Source organism: Arachis hypogaea, chromosome 17 (assembly GCF_003086295.3).
Source record: "Arachis hypogaea cultivar Tifrunner chromosome 17, arahy.Tifrunner.gnm2.J5K5, whole genome shotgun sequence".
NCBI lineage: Eukaryota > Viridiplantae > Streptophyta > Magnoliopsida > Fabales > Fabaceae > Arachis > Arachis hypogaea.
Window position 1 is genome coordinate 42,003,375 of NC_092052.1, and position 13,912 is coordinate 42,017,286.

The 13,912-nt window shown below is 26.9% G+C and overlaps 1 protein-coding gene across 1 annotated transcript; it reads right to left on the minus strand.

Annotated features, from left to right (window-relative positions):
* Positions 1–300: 300 nt before the first annotated feature.
* Positions 301–13,715, minus strand: LOC112763204 (rho GTPase-activating protein REN1-like). Its single transcript, XM_072221829.1, has 20 exons — positions 13,698–13,715; positions 13,572–13,642; positions 13,382–13,460; positions 11,961–12,105; positions 11,701–11,820; positions 10,855–10,932; positions 10,027–10,082; positions 9,873–9,942; positions 7,523–7,610; positions 6,369–6,612; positions 5,996–6,223; positions 4,886–5,185; positions 4,520–4,572; positions 4,112–4,172; positions 3,935–4,018; positions 3,738–3,848; positions 2,150–2,310; positions 1,926–1,971; positions 1,578–1,682; positions 301–890 (listed from the first exon to the last, which is right to left on the minus strand). Exons 1-20 carry the CDS (start codon positions 13,713–13,715, stop codon positions 498–500), a joined length of 2,511 nt encoding a protein of 836 aa, XP_072077930.1. The 3' UTR covers positions 301–497.
* Positions 13,716–13,912: the final 197 nt, after the last annotated feature.

Consider the following 13,912-nt stretch of genomic DNA (forward strand, 5'->3'; position numbering starts at 1 on the left):
ATCAAAAGATCAAAGAAATATACCATTTAAGCACAATAGCATTCAATATTTAAGCACTAATCATCAATTTCTTGCATGAAAAAGTATAAAAAAAAAAAAAAGACATGATGACATGTCATCAATCATATCCACTATAAAAATGTTGGACCAAAGACTATTTTCAAGTTGCTTTACCATCTCGAAAAATATAACTCAACATTATTATAATTACAAATATAATAGTGTAAGGGAAAAACTAACATGATAATCATGAACCTAAAAAATTAACATATGATTGTATTACAAACAGTTAGACTTTAATGAGAATAGTTGAACTATTCCTCCTACATCATATAGTATAAAGTAAATGAATTCACTTCTTTGATAAACAAGAGAATCATCTATTACTCTACTTCATAAGTAGACATTATATTATTAAAGGCATGACAACTACCAATATCACACATGGAAAGGAACAACATTGAATGATACCAATGTCCAATAGGCTCCTATTATATTTACTGAACATTATCCGAATCATAAGGTTGATGATGGCTTTCTGACATTCCTCTTCTCAAGTATTGGTTTTGTTTATCAGAGTGTCGGTGTCCTGTTTGACTTCCCATTTTTTTAAGTTTGTCCGGATTTTGAAGATTTTCTGCTCCTTTATTCTTATTAGGAGATAAAATTGGCAAGTGAAAGTCATATTGGTTCTTGCTTGTGGATGTAAGTGGTAGGTAAAATTCAAATCCTCGAGATTTCTTTGGAGATGCTATTGGTGGGTGAAGTTCACCTCCTTTAATCTTTTCTACTTTATTCGAAGAGTTGTTAACCTCTCGACGATCATTCAAAAAGCTGAGTCTTGATGTCAGTTTTGTCAATGCATTGGCAGGTTGTGAATTTGTTGTTTGCTGTAAAGACATTTCATACAATAAGTCTATCAATCATATCAAATTATGACATATTATTAACCTTACCTAGTCGTTATTATAAGTCCAATGATTTGAAGAATTCCTTAAAACTTCAAAGTTTAAACAATACTTAAGTTTTAATGATAACCATACTATGTGTAAATAGTTAGTAAAGGCAGTTAAATTCCATTTATTGTCAAGATATATCAACTTATAGTATATTTAAAAATGCTTAAAGATTAAACTTTTTCAATAATTTTTATTTGTATAATCCACAATCACGTTTTGATACTTTAACTAAAAAATAGTATTAAGATAATCTATTATATTTTGAAATGTATGATAAAAAGCTAGTTTAAGTGGTATAATTATAAAAATGATTATGGATGATTGTTTACATTATTATATGATATTTGATAGTTAAAGTTAAATTGGCAAAAGCATTACAATTCATGTAAAATGCTTTTTTTTTATAGGCTATTTGTTAATTTAAAATTATTAGTTTCGATTATAATATATTTTAAACTTTTTATCCAAACGTGATTATTTTGTGAGAGAAACTTCTAAAATTATTTCTAAACATGTTTAGTAATTGGAAATGACTGTCCTACTATAGTGTTGATTAAGCAACTAATTAAAGTAAGTATAGATATGTATATAGATCTAAGGTAAGATTGTGAAACTCACTTCATTCCAAGCACCGTATTTCTTAGAACTAGATTTTTTGCTAGACAAATGTTTTAACTCATGCTTTGTAGCATTCTCAGATTCTGCTCCCCCAAATTTAGTGTCCTGTGATACAATTACAAAATATTAGGTTCAACAAGTAATAAATTCATATTATACTTAACTTTTTGTAAACACAATACAACTTTATTATAAAATTTGCTATGAAAAAAGATAACTTTATTTTGGTATTAGATTGTTACCATTTTTGTTAAGAAGGAGAAATATGTCATAAGTGAAAATTTTTAGTAATTTCATCTAACCTAAATTTAAAAAATAAATTGTTCTTTTAACATTAAGTTGGATTACCTTTGTTGTTGACCTCTCTGCAACTTCAGTGTCTTGTGTATTTTTCCTGGCAAATAAATTTTCTTTATTAAGATATATTTTAATTATATACAATTCCACTCTTTTATCTATATATTTTATTTTTGAAGTGGCAAAAGGCCTTCTATATCTGAAATTATTTCATTAAAAAAAAACTAATATTGATTGATATGTGATATTGTAAACAAAGAAAGTGCTTAACATACATATCAAGATCTATTATATGTTGAGGTTGATTGGAAGAATCCTGCACAGAACTATAACCCTGTCCAAGTAAACTAAGTCGTACCCTAAGCTCATCAAGCTTCCTTTTTATTTTGGCAAGATCTTCTTCTACTAATAATAACTCCTCAAGATCTGACATGATCTGCAAAAAATGTCTCATTAAAAATTAAGAATTTAGTTCATTATGAAACATATTAAATTATGAATCAATAACACTTTAAATCATTATTGTTATAATATCTAATAACAATTTGTATAGAACATTTCACACATTTTCAATTACTCCAAAATATAAATTAAAAATTTTAACTTTTTTTAATACTAATATATATGGATACTCTACAATACAATAATAATAACAAAGTGTTATCTCACTAGGTGTAGTTGGCTATATGAATTAAATAACACCATTATTTACTATGCTCTATCATATATCATTCAGTCAAATCGTTTATATATAAATCTCTTTTGACCACTTTGTCTATGGTCCTTTTAGATCTTTTTCTAACTTATGCCACCTTTTTATCTTCCATCTAAATCCATGATTCTAATCGGATGCCTTGTTGATATTCTTTCTAAATGTCTAATTTACCAAAGACAAAATTCTATCATTTTTTTAAACAATAGGTGCTATTCTAATTTTCTCTCTTTTATCTTGGTTCTTTATTCTTTTTTATATCTCACATTAATAAGATAGATAATATCATTGTATTATATTCACAACGACTTTTCAAACTTTTATGATCATATATGTCTTCTCATACACTTAATGATTTATGTCTAATGTAAATTTTGTATTTTTTGTATGTTATATTAAGCTTTTGTTATGTCTTATATTTGGTTTTTTTTCAAAAGATTGTACTTTAATATTTATGATCTATATGTATCTGTGCATTATATTTTGTATGGTAAAACAATCGATCCTTTCAAAGGTCTCCCTTGATTTCTCATGGTGACTCTGACCTTCTCAAGTATTATTAGTAATAACAGAGACTAATGACACATTCCACAAAATCCAAGAGAAGTCAATATCTTATTTTTACAAAGTGCAACGGTATCAAGTGTGACATCATCTACACTATAAGGAGTTTAGTATATATTCCTATAATTGAAGGATCAATATGACAATTGGGATAAAACTAGTTACTTAAGTGGTATCATGTGTAAAATTGCTAAAGATTCTATAATTAATTAATACTTTGATCAATATGAGAATGGAGATGAAGCCAAAATCCCCTTGATGTATTTTTATACATATATTTATAATAAGAAGATATAAATAAATTGCTTATCCTAGATGAAGATAATGAAGATTATTGGTTTGAGTTATGCTTAATTTCATTCAAATTGCACTCTAAATATTTGGGTGTTGTTTATTTTGATTTTTTTTAGTCAAAATTGATTTAAGTTTGAAAGTTTAACTAGTAATAATGTCAGAATACAAGTTTAAATTTTAATCAATTTGTATAGGGTAAATTTTGTTTATATTTAAGTATATTTGAAAACAGAGATTTTGGGTTAACATTTTTTATCCTAGATTTCAATGTTATATAAGTTTAATATACTAACCTTTTCATCAATATCGGATTTTGACAAGGGCCTAGGAGGCATCTTGAGTCCTGCTTCAAGTGTTGTTCGACAACTCTTCTCCTTTCGCAATTGTTCTTGTAACATAACAACCTATAAATAAATTTTAGAGAAAACAAAAATTTATTAATGCGAGAGAACAATTGCTGAAAGGATTATCATATTTTTAATGGGCTTACCTCTCGCTCAAGAGCCAAATGATGCTCTGGCAAGGCTTCTTTTCGTTTTTGCATATCAGATAATAGCTTCGAATTTTCTTTTGCCTATGAGAATGTAAAATGGAAAACTAGCTTTGAAAAAAAATATAGCATACATGTAGCAAGGTTAGTCTAACTAGAGAAAAATCAAATACGAACCTCATCTGCAATTTGGTTTTGCAATTCTGTCTTAATAGTTTCAAGCCTCTCAATTCCAACTCTGTGTATGGTAATAAACACAAATCATTTCAAATAACATTACACACAATTCTAGTCTAAATATTAGATAAGCCACTTAGTTTTGCATATAGTAGTATTTCTTCAAAATAAAAGAAGGAGAAATGATTTCATAAAATACTTCATTTAATACTTTATTAAGCTATTGGCCTTCCTTACTATGTTACATGGTTTTATATTTACCTTTGTGTATACTATATACTTGTATATATGTTAAAAATATTTTCCCTTGAACCATAATGAAAATAACATTCTACAATATGGTAACAAGTAATAATAAGCAGAAACTTTGTATAAGAGAGTTTGATATAGTTAATATAAATCACTTACTCATCATCTTCTTCAATGAACTGAATGGATTCCATAGAAAGATTTTTCTTTGCCTAGACATATTATACAATACATAAGAATAATAACTTTGTATAACAAACTCAATTTAAGAAGTCTCAAAAATGGAGTAAGAATTTAGGAATAAAAAATCTTATTTAAGTTTGACAATATAATAACTTTTCTATGAGTGATTGATATGCCTGAATGATTTTACAAATTTGCAACTAACACAAAAGTACATGACCCTTAAGTTATTATTCCTATAAATAAATTCATACATCTTCAAATAAACATGGAAGCTTTAACCAAAAAAAGTAATCAAGATAAAAAATAATGACATCATTATTCATTAATAATTTTACTTACTGAAGTTCTCCCCAACATAGTGGGACGTTGAGGTGCTGCGACATTCGTTAAAGTTGCTGATTTTGTCATATGTGGTGGGATAGGAACATTGTGTTCATTCTTTGTAGTTCGAACCCTAGAAAGTTTTCCTCCTACTACATTAGGAGGCTTACTAGACTCATTTTCACAAGTATTTTCATATCTCTTGGTATCTTCTTGTTGAGGAACTGCTTGCTCAAGTCTAGTCGATGGCATCTTTTGAACTTTATAATCTTTACTCACCTCTAAAGATTTTGAAGTTGAACTTGAATGATTATGTACCTGTACATCATATAAAACTAGAATAATCAGGAGTTCATCATGTTCCTTTTCCTTTTTAATTTTTTTCTCGATAGCTTTCTTTTATTTTTCTTCACGACTTACAGTAGCCCACAATGAAGTAGTAAGTTATTTTTACTTGACTTTTCAAATGGCATAAATATGTTTTTGGTTCCCTTTCAATATAATTTTTTGAGTTTGATTCGTATAAGAATTAGCATAAAGCATGAGTTATATAATTTATACGAAGTGACATTTTAATTTCATCTTAAAGTAAAAGGGAAGGGGAATACATAGAATTATAATCTCACATATTACTTGCCAAAAAAAAGTGTACAATATGTAAATTTAAATAATTAATATGAAACTAAAAATTCAACTTAAGTGTGAGTTTTTATATTACTATTAAATTTTGGGTGCAGTAATAAGTTTTGACATATATATGACATAATATGAAAATATGAGAAAAATAAAAAATTCTCCCAATATTCTAGCTAGCTAGGAAGGATCATACACTTGAAAATATATTTTTGATTATACACTTGAAATTAGTCTATGAATGCATTTACACCACATATGTAACATCTCGATTTACATTCATTCTCCATTATATTCTTGAAAACTAAGACCTTAAACTACTCTTTCTAGCCCAAAGTTAACGGACTCAGACTTCATCTTGAGTTATATACAAGTCATAACATATTAACATTTTTGTAAACTAAATGTAGTTTTATTTGATGCAATGGCTATGTTATGTTTTAGAGAAAAAGACTTATGGGCTAAATTCCATGTAATTTTATAAATAGTTCATACCTTATCATCATTTTTATCATTCTTCACAGAATCTCCAGTTTCACTACCAGTTTCACTACCAATATCATCCTCTTCATCAAGTTCGGATCCCTCTATTGATTCACCTTCCTCATCATCATCATATTCTTCCTCATATGACACATCATCATCATCAGTAAATTCCTCACTCCCAGTTTCGCTCCCATCTGAATCGGTGTACATATCTGGCCCAGGGGACACGCAATCTTCCTTTATTAAGTAGAGACAATACATTAGAGAACTCAAAAATAATCTAATAAAATATGCATGCATTCTAAGGAGTTTATGCAACAAAGATGCAAATGTTACGAATACAAAATGGTTCAAAGAAAGTAATATCAAATGATTGACTTACTCCAAAGAAGGCGTCATATTCTTCTAATAAAGTAATAACAATAGATTGAGCATGGTTTGCAGCTGCAGCAGCTTGTAGAAGTTGAGCAGAACTATCACCACCTACATCAAAATCATTTTCAATTTCACATTCTCCAGCTAGAAGAGGGCGAAGAAGCAATGGTGCCATGCAAGCAGCAACAGCTGACAGACTCATTTTGTTTACAGCTTTGAATGACGCAACAGCTTGCATCATCAAGAGTATTCTGTACATCAATAAAATGAATATTTTAAATCATGTAATGTATGTACCTGCATAAATAGAATAAGAGGAAGTTTTGACAAAAAAAATTGTTGATATATATTTTGTTTAGATAGTTATCTAATTTACCAAAAGTGTAACAAGTTAAACTAACTTGACTATTAAGAGATATACTTAACATCATTCATTTCACTCAGACATTATCGAACGACTAAGTGTAATACCCATTTATAAAATGATGGAAAATCATTATTAACATGTCCAAGGAGCACGCTTTTAATCTTGCATATCCAAATGTCAATTCCAAATCTTAGAATTATATTGTTATGTTTCTTAATTTGCATTAATTTCCAAATCCTTACATATAAATTTTTTCTTAACAATAATTTAATGTGTTACTTTTTTTTTTTAGTTTTATGGCTCTCTTGTAAGGTTTTGATGCATGATGGATTAAAATCTTCAACAAACTTTTGCCTATCTCTTAAATAGGTATATGTGTAATTTTGCTCCCATATTTATATCAAATTTAGCTAAATATAGATAAAATTATTCCCAATATAACATACATAACACAATTGGTTTCGAAACATAAAAGACTTAATTTAAACCAATATTGTTCATATTAATAATTATTCTAACAATATTAAATGGAAAGAAACAATGACAAATTAAAGAAAAAAGATAAGCAAAAATATAGGTAGACAATAAAAATATTAAATAATATGAACAATGGATATATCGGATGTTCAATTCATTAGGTATGCGGATGGTTATCCTAATATTAAGATTTAGGTGAGTAATTTAGGGTGTAGTGTGTTTTTATTTTATTGGATCAATTTTAGAATCCATTATTTATATTGTTCACAAAAATCATTGTCTACCTAGCAAAATCCAAAAGATAATTGACAAACTACCTTTGTAACAAACGACGGTTTGGCTCAGGAAAAGTATCATATATTGCTGCACGCATTGCAGAAATCCTGTTGGCACCACGTCCACTTCCTAGTTGTTGCGGTAAGTTAATAATAAAAGAAAGTCAACATTAAAATAAAGTCCATTTATATGTAAAAGCATGAATGTAACTTTCAAAGTTAAAGTCTAAATGATCTTATAAAATTAGAAATCATAAATATGATCAATATGCTAATATTTTTTACTCTTTTAATGTCATCTTTGTATTAACTATAGGATATTTTTGTTTAGCAATTTCTAATTTAGTTTTTTATAGTCTAAAGCTTCAAGAAAGATGCACGTCATATAATTTGTTATTTGTTATTATTATTTTTGTTTTAATAAGCATTGACTTTTATTAATATGAGAATAAATAATCCACATAATTTGTTGTTATTAAATTTATCATAATAAAAATATAAACAAGAGTGTAATGTGTTTATTATTGGAAGAAGTTACTGAAAAGATAAGATAGATGACATAGTTGTCAGAACCGAACCAATGATTGAACCAGTCAGGTTATTGGGTTATTAGATTACTGGTTCAACTGTTAGGTCACTGGTTGACTCGGTACTATGTAAATAAAAAATAAAAATAGTCAAAAATTTAAAAAATATATTTTTATTAATATTTTAAGAATATCAAGCTATTCTAAAATAATATGGATCAGAAACAATAAGTATTTTGTTATTTTTACTCTCTCATAAATATTTTTATTTTATTTTTATATTAAAATAACTATTATTTTCAAATTTCAATAATTTATTAATTAGTTTATATCTATTATACTATTATATACTACAAGTATTTATTGAAAAATAATACTAATAGATATTATATAATTATGAAAAGAAAAAAATAAGTGACTTTATAATTTTTGTTAAATAAAAATATAATTAATTTAAGAATAAGTAAATTTATAGCTAAATTTAAAATAAATTAGATATAAGTAAATTATTTTATATATTATAATTTGCATGCATATTAAAAAAATCATCACAACCTAGTGGCTGTGAATAGCTTTATTTTTCTAGAGGGGAGGGGTTCGAACCCCATCTCTAAAATTTTGGTAAAATTTAAATCCTAACTGGTTCGGTCAAATCAGTCTTTACTGAGTTTGACTGGTTTTCACCGGTTCTCATTAGGTTTGATCGATTTCCACCGATTTTTTATCTCATGCTGTCTAAATATTAGACCGGACCAATAGAAGATCCGATTCACTGATTTTTAGTTGAACCGATTGGTTCGGTCCGATTTTAATAACACTGGTAGATGGTGACATTTTAATTAAAAGATTGAAGTGATAGCACTATAATATGCCAACATGTCAATCTCTTTTTGTTGCAAAGTATAGGCATCAACATTTATAAAAATTAGATTTAAACTCACGTAGTGAACAAAAAATATAAAATTTGAATTTTGATTTTTTAATGAGTATTATATTAGCTTATTTGAATTATATTATATATATTACTTCCTCATACAATTATGCACATCAGAATATTTCTATAGACTAGTTAGAATTATTTGTTACCTATTAAAGTTATGTCAAAACTATTAATTTTTCATATAATCATATTGAGAAATATTTTGTGAATCAATTAGAAATTTAATAATAGAATAAAATATTCTCTTTCAAATAATTAGTTGAATAATAATAATGATGATGACCACGACGATGATAATGATGATTGGAGAATTAACCAAATATCAATATATGAAACATAATTAAAAATAAGACATATAATATTAGAATGTAGATTCTTATATAAGTTAACATATATCCTCTATAATATAGTTTTTTATGTAGTTAGAAATTTTAATGTAAAAAATTATGAGATTAATGTTTTGAATAGTTATATAAATGTTATTTTGTTATGATATTATAAAGGTAGTTCTATAGATAGAAACTATTTTCCATGATGTTATGATATAAGTTTAGTGTTGACATGACTAATTTATTAAGAACATAAGAACTTAGGATTTATTAGCTCATTATAGCATTAACTTGATATCTTTTTTATATAGTTTTCATAGAATAAAATTTTCTCACCAAATGAGACACACAATATTAGAATTTAGAAATATTTTCAAAGGAATTTAAAAAAAATAACCTAAACTAGCTATATAAAAAAGCATGTTTAATAATAAAAATAACAAAAAATTATTGTGCATATCTAAAATTAAGTTTAGTTCCTTCCACATTGACAAGAGTAAGTATATTTTTTTTCTTTAAAGGTTTTATATAGATGGCTGAAAATAAAATTAAAAATAATACAAAATAATGATAAAAAGAAACAAAATCATACTTACGACTAGCTTCTAATAATGCCTTGCAACAAGATGCAGGGATTGGAGCAGATGGCATTTCTCGAAGTACATGCTGGATATTTGTTAAAAGGAATGATAAAAAAAGAAGTAATATATTTTAATGTGTGACCAAGATAAAGGAATCAAATTTCAATACCTTAATGCAGTCACCAATAATATGTGCATCTTCGTTTTCAAAAAATTCAACTTTTCCTGCAATCATATGGCTTATCCATGAAAATAAGATTTATTATAAAATTAATTTCAAATTTTATGAAAACTTATTAGTTTGATCCATATAATGGATGTTGAAATTCAACAGTTTTATAAAATTCATTGTGCAGGATAAATTATTTAATAGTGTGTCATAGACTTACACCTAGTGCTAATGAATCATGCCCTCATATATATATATATATAACTTTGCAAGGACTAATTTATAGAACTTTTAGGAATGTGTCTAGGAACTCTATAATTTACAGAAGAATACAAGACTTGACTATGGATCTGCTTGAAAAGTGTTAAAAGTTATTTTTTTAGACTTTTGATTTATGAAAAGTTATATTAATAGTGCTTAGTATAATTTTTTAGATATACTTTTAACTTTATGAAAAAATTGTTTAAGAGCTTTTGAAGAAGTTAAAAAATTTAACTTTTCTCCTTCTCAAAAGTTATTTTATCATTTCTATTTATTACACAACTTTAAAATAAGTACTTCAATAATAACTTTTTAAATACAAAATAATTTATTTATAAACTATATTTAATATAAATCCTTATATTTAAATTTTTTTTAAAAAAAAATTTAATTAAGTTGTTTACTCAAACTGAACTATATAAGGCATAGTAGATGCCAATCTACACTATCAAAGTAAACTAACTATTATTAGTAGATACATGTCAATGTCCACTAACACACGTAAAGTTTGAAGAATCCTTGCAATTTTTCCAAAGCATAAGATTAGTGAGAAACTTAAACACAAACCTTGTTCATATTCTCGTACTCGTTGTTCAACTTGCTCAACATCCGCTGCTTGTCGCAGGATCCCTTCTGCTTTGACTCCTATTTTATAATATTAATTAGATAGATTCTTATAAAATTTTATAATATACACAATTTTACAAGATTCTATAATGTTTTATGTCTATTAAAAGGATCTAATATATATTTGCTACTTTGTTTTCTCTCACCACTCATTCTCCAAGCTTTGAAACAATTTGAAAATATACAGATTTAGATTAGTCAAATGAATTAAAGTTACTATAAGCCTAATTAGTATTAATAAAAAAATCAATGCATACTAACATGATCTAAGTGTCTTAACTAATATTTGAGTATTTTTTTTTATTTACTAGAGGTGTAAATATGTAGGTAAGAAAGTTAGAAAATATGTATCATGTTTATAATATTAAAGACTATGCTAGTGTCGGTAAACCACAAGTTTACCACCATTTAAAACCTAGTTATATTCATTAATTTGGAAATACAACCCAAGTAATCAAATGGATGTAATAGCTTGATTGTTGCCTTTGATGTTCTTTCTTAATAATGTAACATTAAACGTGCTTTTTCATGCATATTGATAACAAGTGAAATATTCAATATGCCTACTAGAAAAATTTATTTATAAAATATAAAGAACTAAAATTGAGTTAAAAGTCATTCAATATTAATTTCTCTTCTGATGATTTAAGTTGAATGAGTACTTTTACAACAAAAGACCACATATTTTCTCTTACATTTTGGATAGAACAAGGAATGTTTCTCTACTTTACCTTCAACATCATGAGCAAAAATAGTTCTTAAAAATAAGAGAGGGAAAAAACTTACCATGCTCCTCTATGTATCTCATGGCTTTCTCCAAAAATGATGGAGTTCCATCAGGATCTTCCAAAGCAAGTAAAACTGGACGACCCATGACTGAATATTTCTTTAGTTCTTTATCCTTCACTATTGCAAAAAGCAAAAACATCATTTGAAAGAAACAATTATGTGTATGTAGAAATAACATAAGCATACAAATCATATACTCAAATACATTAATAGTTTAACTGTAAACGAAAATAATACAAATTGAAAAAAGATAATACATTGGTCTGAAGAACTATCAAGTGAATCAAACTGATCATTCTTTAAAACACCATTTTGCCCTATCATGTCAGTTGGATTTGGTGCTTGTGCCAAAGCATTCTCAAGTGCAGTTTTCCACTCATAGAGATCTTCATTTGTTTCAGCCTACAGAATTTACAAAACAAATGTGATATATATAGAGAGAGAGTAAATATCTAGCTATTTTTAACCATTAAAAAATTAAATGTTGACAAAATTAATTATAAAAAATTTTAAAATAATTTTATATTCATAAAAGATGAATTTTGTATAACAAAATTATCAAATTGTTAAATTTAAAGCTTGACTCCGATAAATTTTTTAAAATGACCAAATTATCCTTTTATCATCCTTTTTTTTGACATAATCTTCCCTTATTCCAACTCATAAACTACTTCAAATTTTCCTAAATAAAAAATCCTACCAAAATCAGAACCAGAATTAACCCATAGAAGGTGGAATCACAGCCCATAAAAAATCTCACAAACATTGTTGCCAAAGATGTATAGAACTTGTCCCACACCTCATTCTTCAAATCAATGGCATCTTTAGTGTCCGCGAGAGAGGGAGAGAGAGCGAGCGAGAGATATAGCTTGTTCGACGGCGCGGTGGCCATGGTCCCCTCCGCCGTTGCCCTCTCATCTTCCCCTTTTTTCTCCTCTTTTTTTTTACTTATTTTTCCTTGTCCTTGCTTTCCTCTCTGTCTCTTCTTCGCTCTCTATCTCTCATCCCGTCGCCACTTTCTCTCTCTTTTTCTTTCTTACTTCCTCCACCTTCTTTGTTTTTATTTTTCTTAATCTTCTTCTTTCTGTGTTCAGCAGTGGATGTCAAAGCAAACATATGTGATTTCTTGTGATATTCTCTTTCTTGTTTTCTTTTATTAGAGTAATATTGTTGCACTCATTTGCGTGACTTTTTTCTGTACTCTTATTTTATAAAAAAAAAATGTACATCTTTTATGTTAAAATTTTTGTTTCTTTTGTTCTATGTTTCTTGTTCATACTTCTTATTTTTTGGAAGATGAAAAATTCCTCTTTTCTAAGAAGTTATTTATTGGGTTTTGAAGCAGCAGTAACCAAAGAGTTATGGAAGGAAAGAACTTGACAAGGATTCTTTTTTAAAACTATTTTATCATTATCAAAATTAAGAGGTTGAGGAAGATAGTGAAAAATAATTTAGAAATTTAATGTGTATTTTTAAACGAAATTAATTTTTTATGAATATAAAATTAGTTTAGTTTTTTTGTGGTTAATTTTATCAACACTTACATTTTTTATGATTAGAAATAATTATATACTAAAATCTTTAGTAAAAAAATTAATCATTACATGAAATTTAAAAATAAATTATTCTTGGAATACATTTTAACAATAATTTATAGTCTTCTAAAAAAAAGAAGTACCTTAAGTGTAACTGACCGTCCATCATGAACATCAGAAAATTGTACAGTCAAAAGTTTTTTATCTGGCTTGACAATAACACTGCAATATATGACAAATTATATTTTTAAAGCTTTAGAAACTTCATAAAAATAAGTGAGTTTCTGAAGAAAAATAGAATGGACAATAGTTGTTTAAAGCAAGCAAGCCAACCTGCCTGAATTGTTGAGGTCAATGCCACCAAGGGTCAAATTTACTTCATTTCCCTTTTGAGAAGCAACATTCTGTGTAAGATATAATATGATAGAAATATAATTAGAAATGTACATCTTTTCAAACCTCATAAAAAAGCGCCATGTTATTCAATTGCATGCATTTGTCTTGATGAAGTTTCTTTTATTCTGATATATAACAATGATGAAAGGCATGCAAAGTCCATTAACAAACCATATTTTTGTTCATAACAAATTTACAACTTAAATAAATAAAAGAAAGAAATGATTCATCAACCTACCAAAACAATGTAATGCTAAAAGTTTCAATTTCACCATAAG

Bases quoted from the DNA above. Each gene is read 5' to 3' on its own strand.
- LOC112763204 (XM_072221829.1), bottom strand. The intron at 3,849-3,934 runs GTAAGCCCATTA...ATTTATTTATAG, and splicing joins ATTTGGCTCTTGAGCGAGAG to GTTGTTATGTTACAAGAACA. The intron at 891-1,577 runs GTGAGTTTCACA...ATGTCTTTACAG, and splicing joins AATACGGTGCTTGGAATGAA to CAAACAACAAATTCACAACC.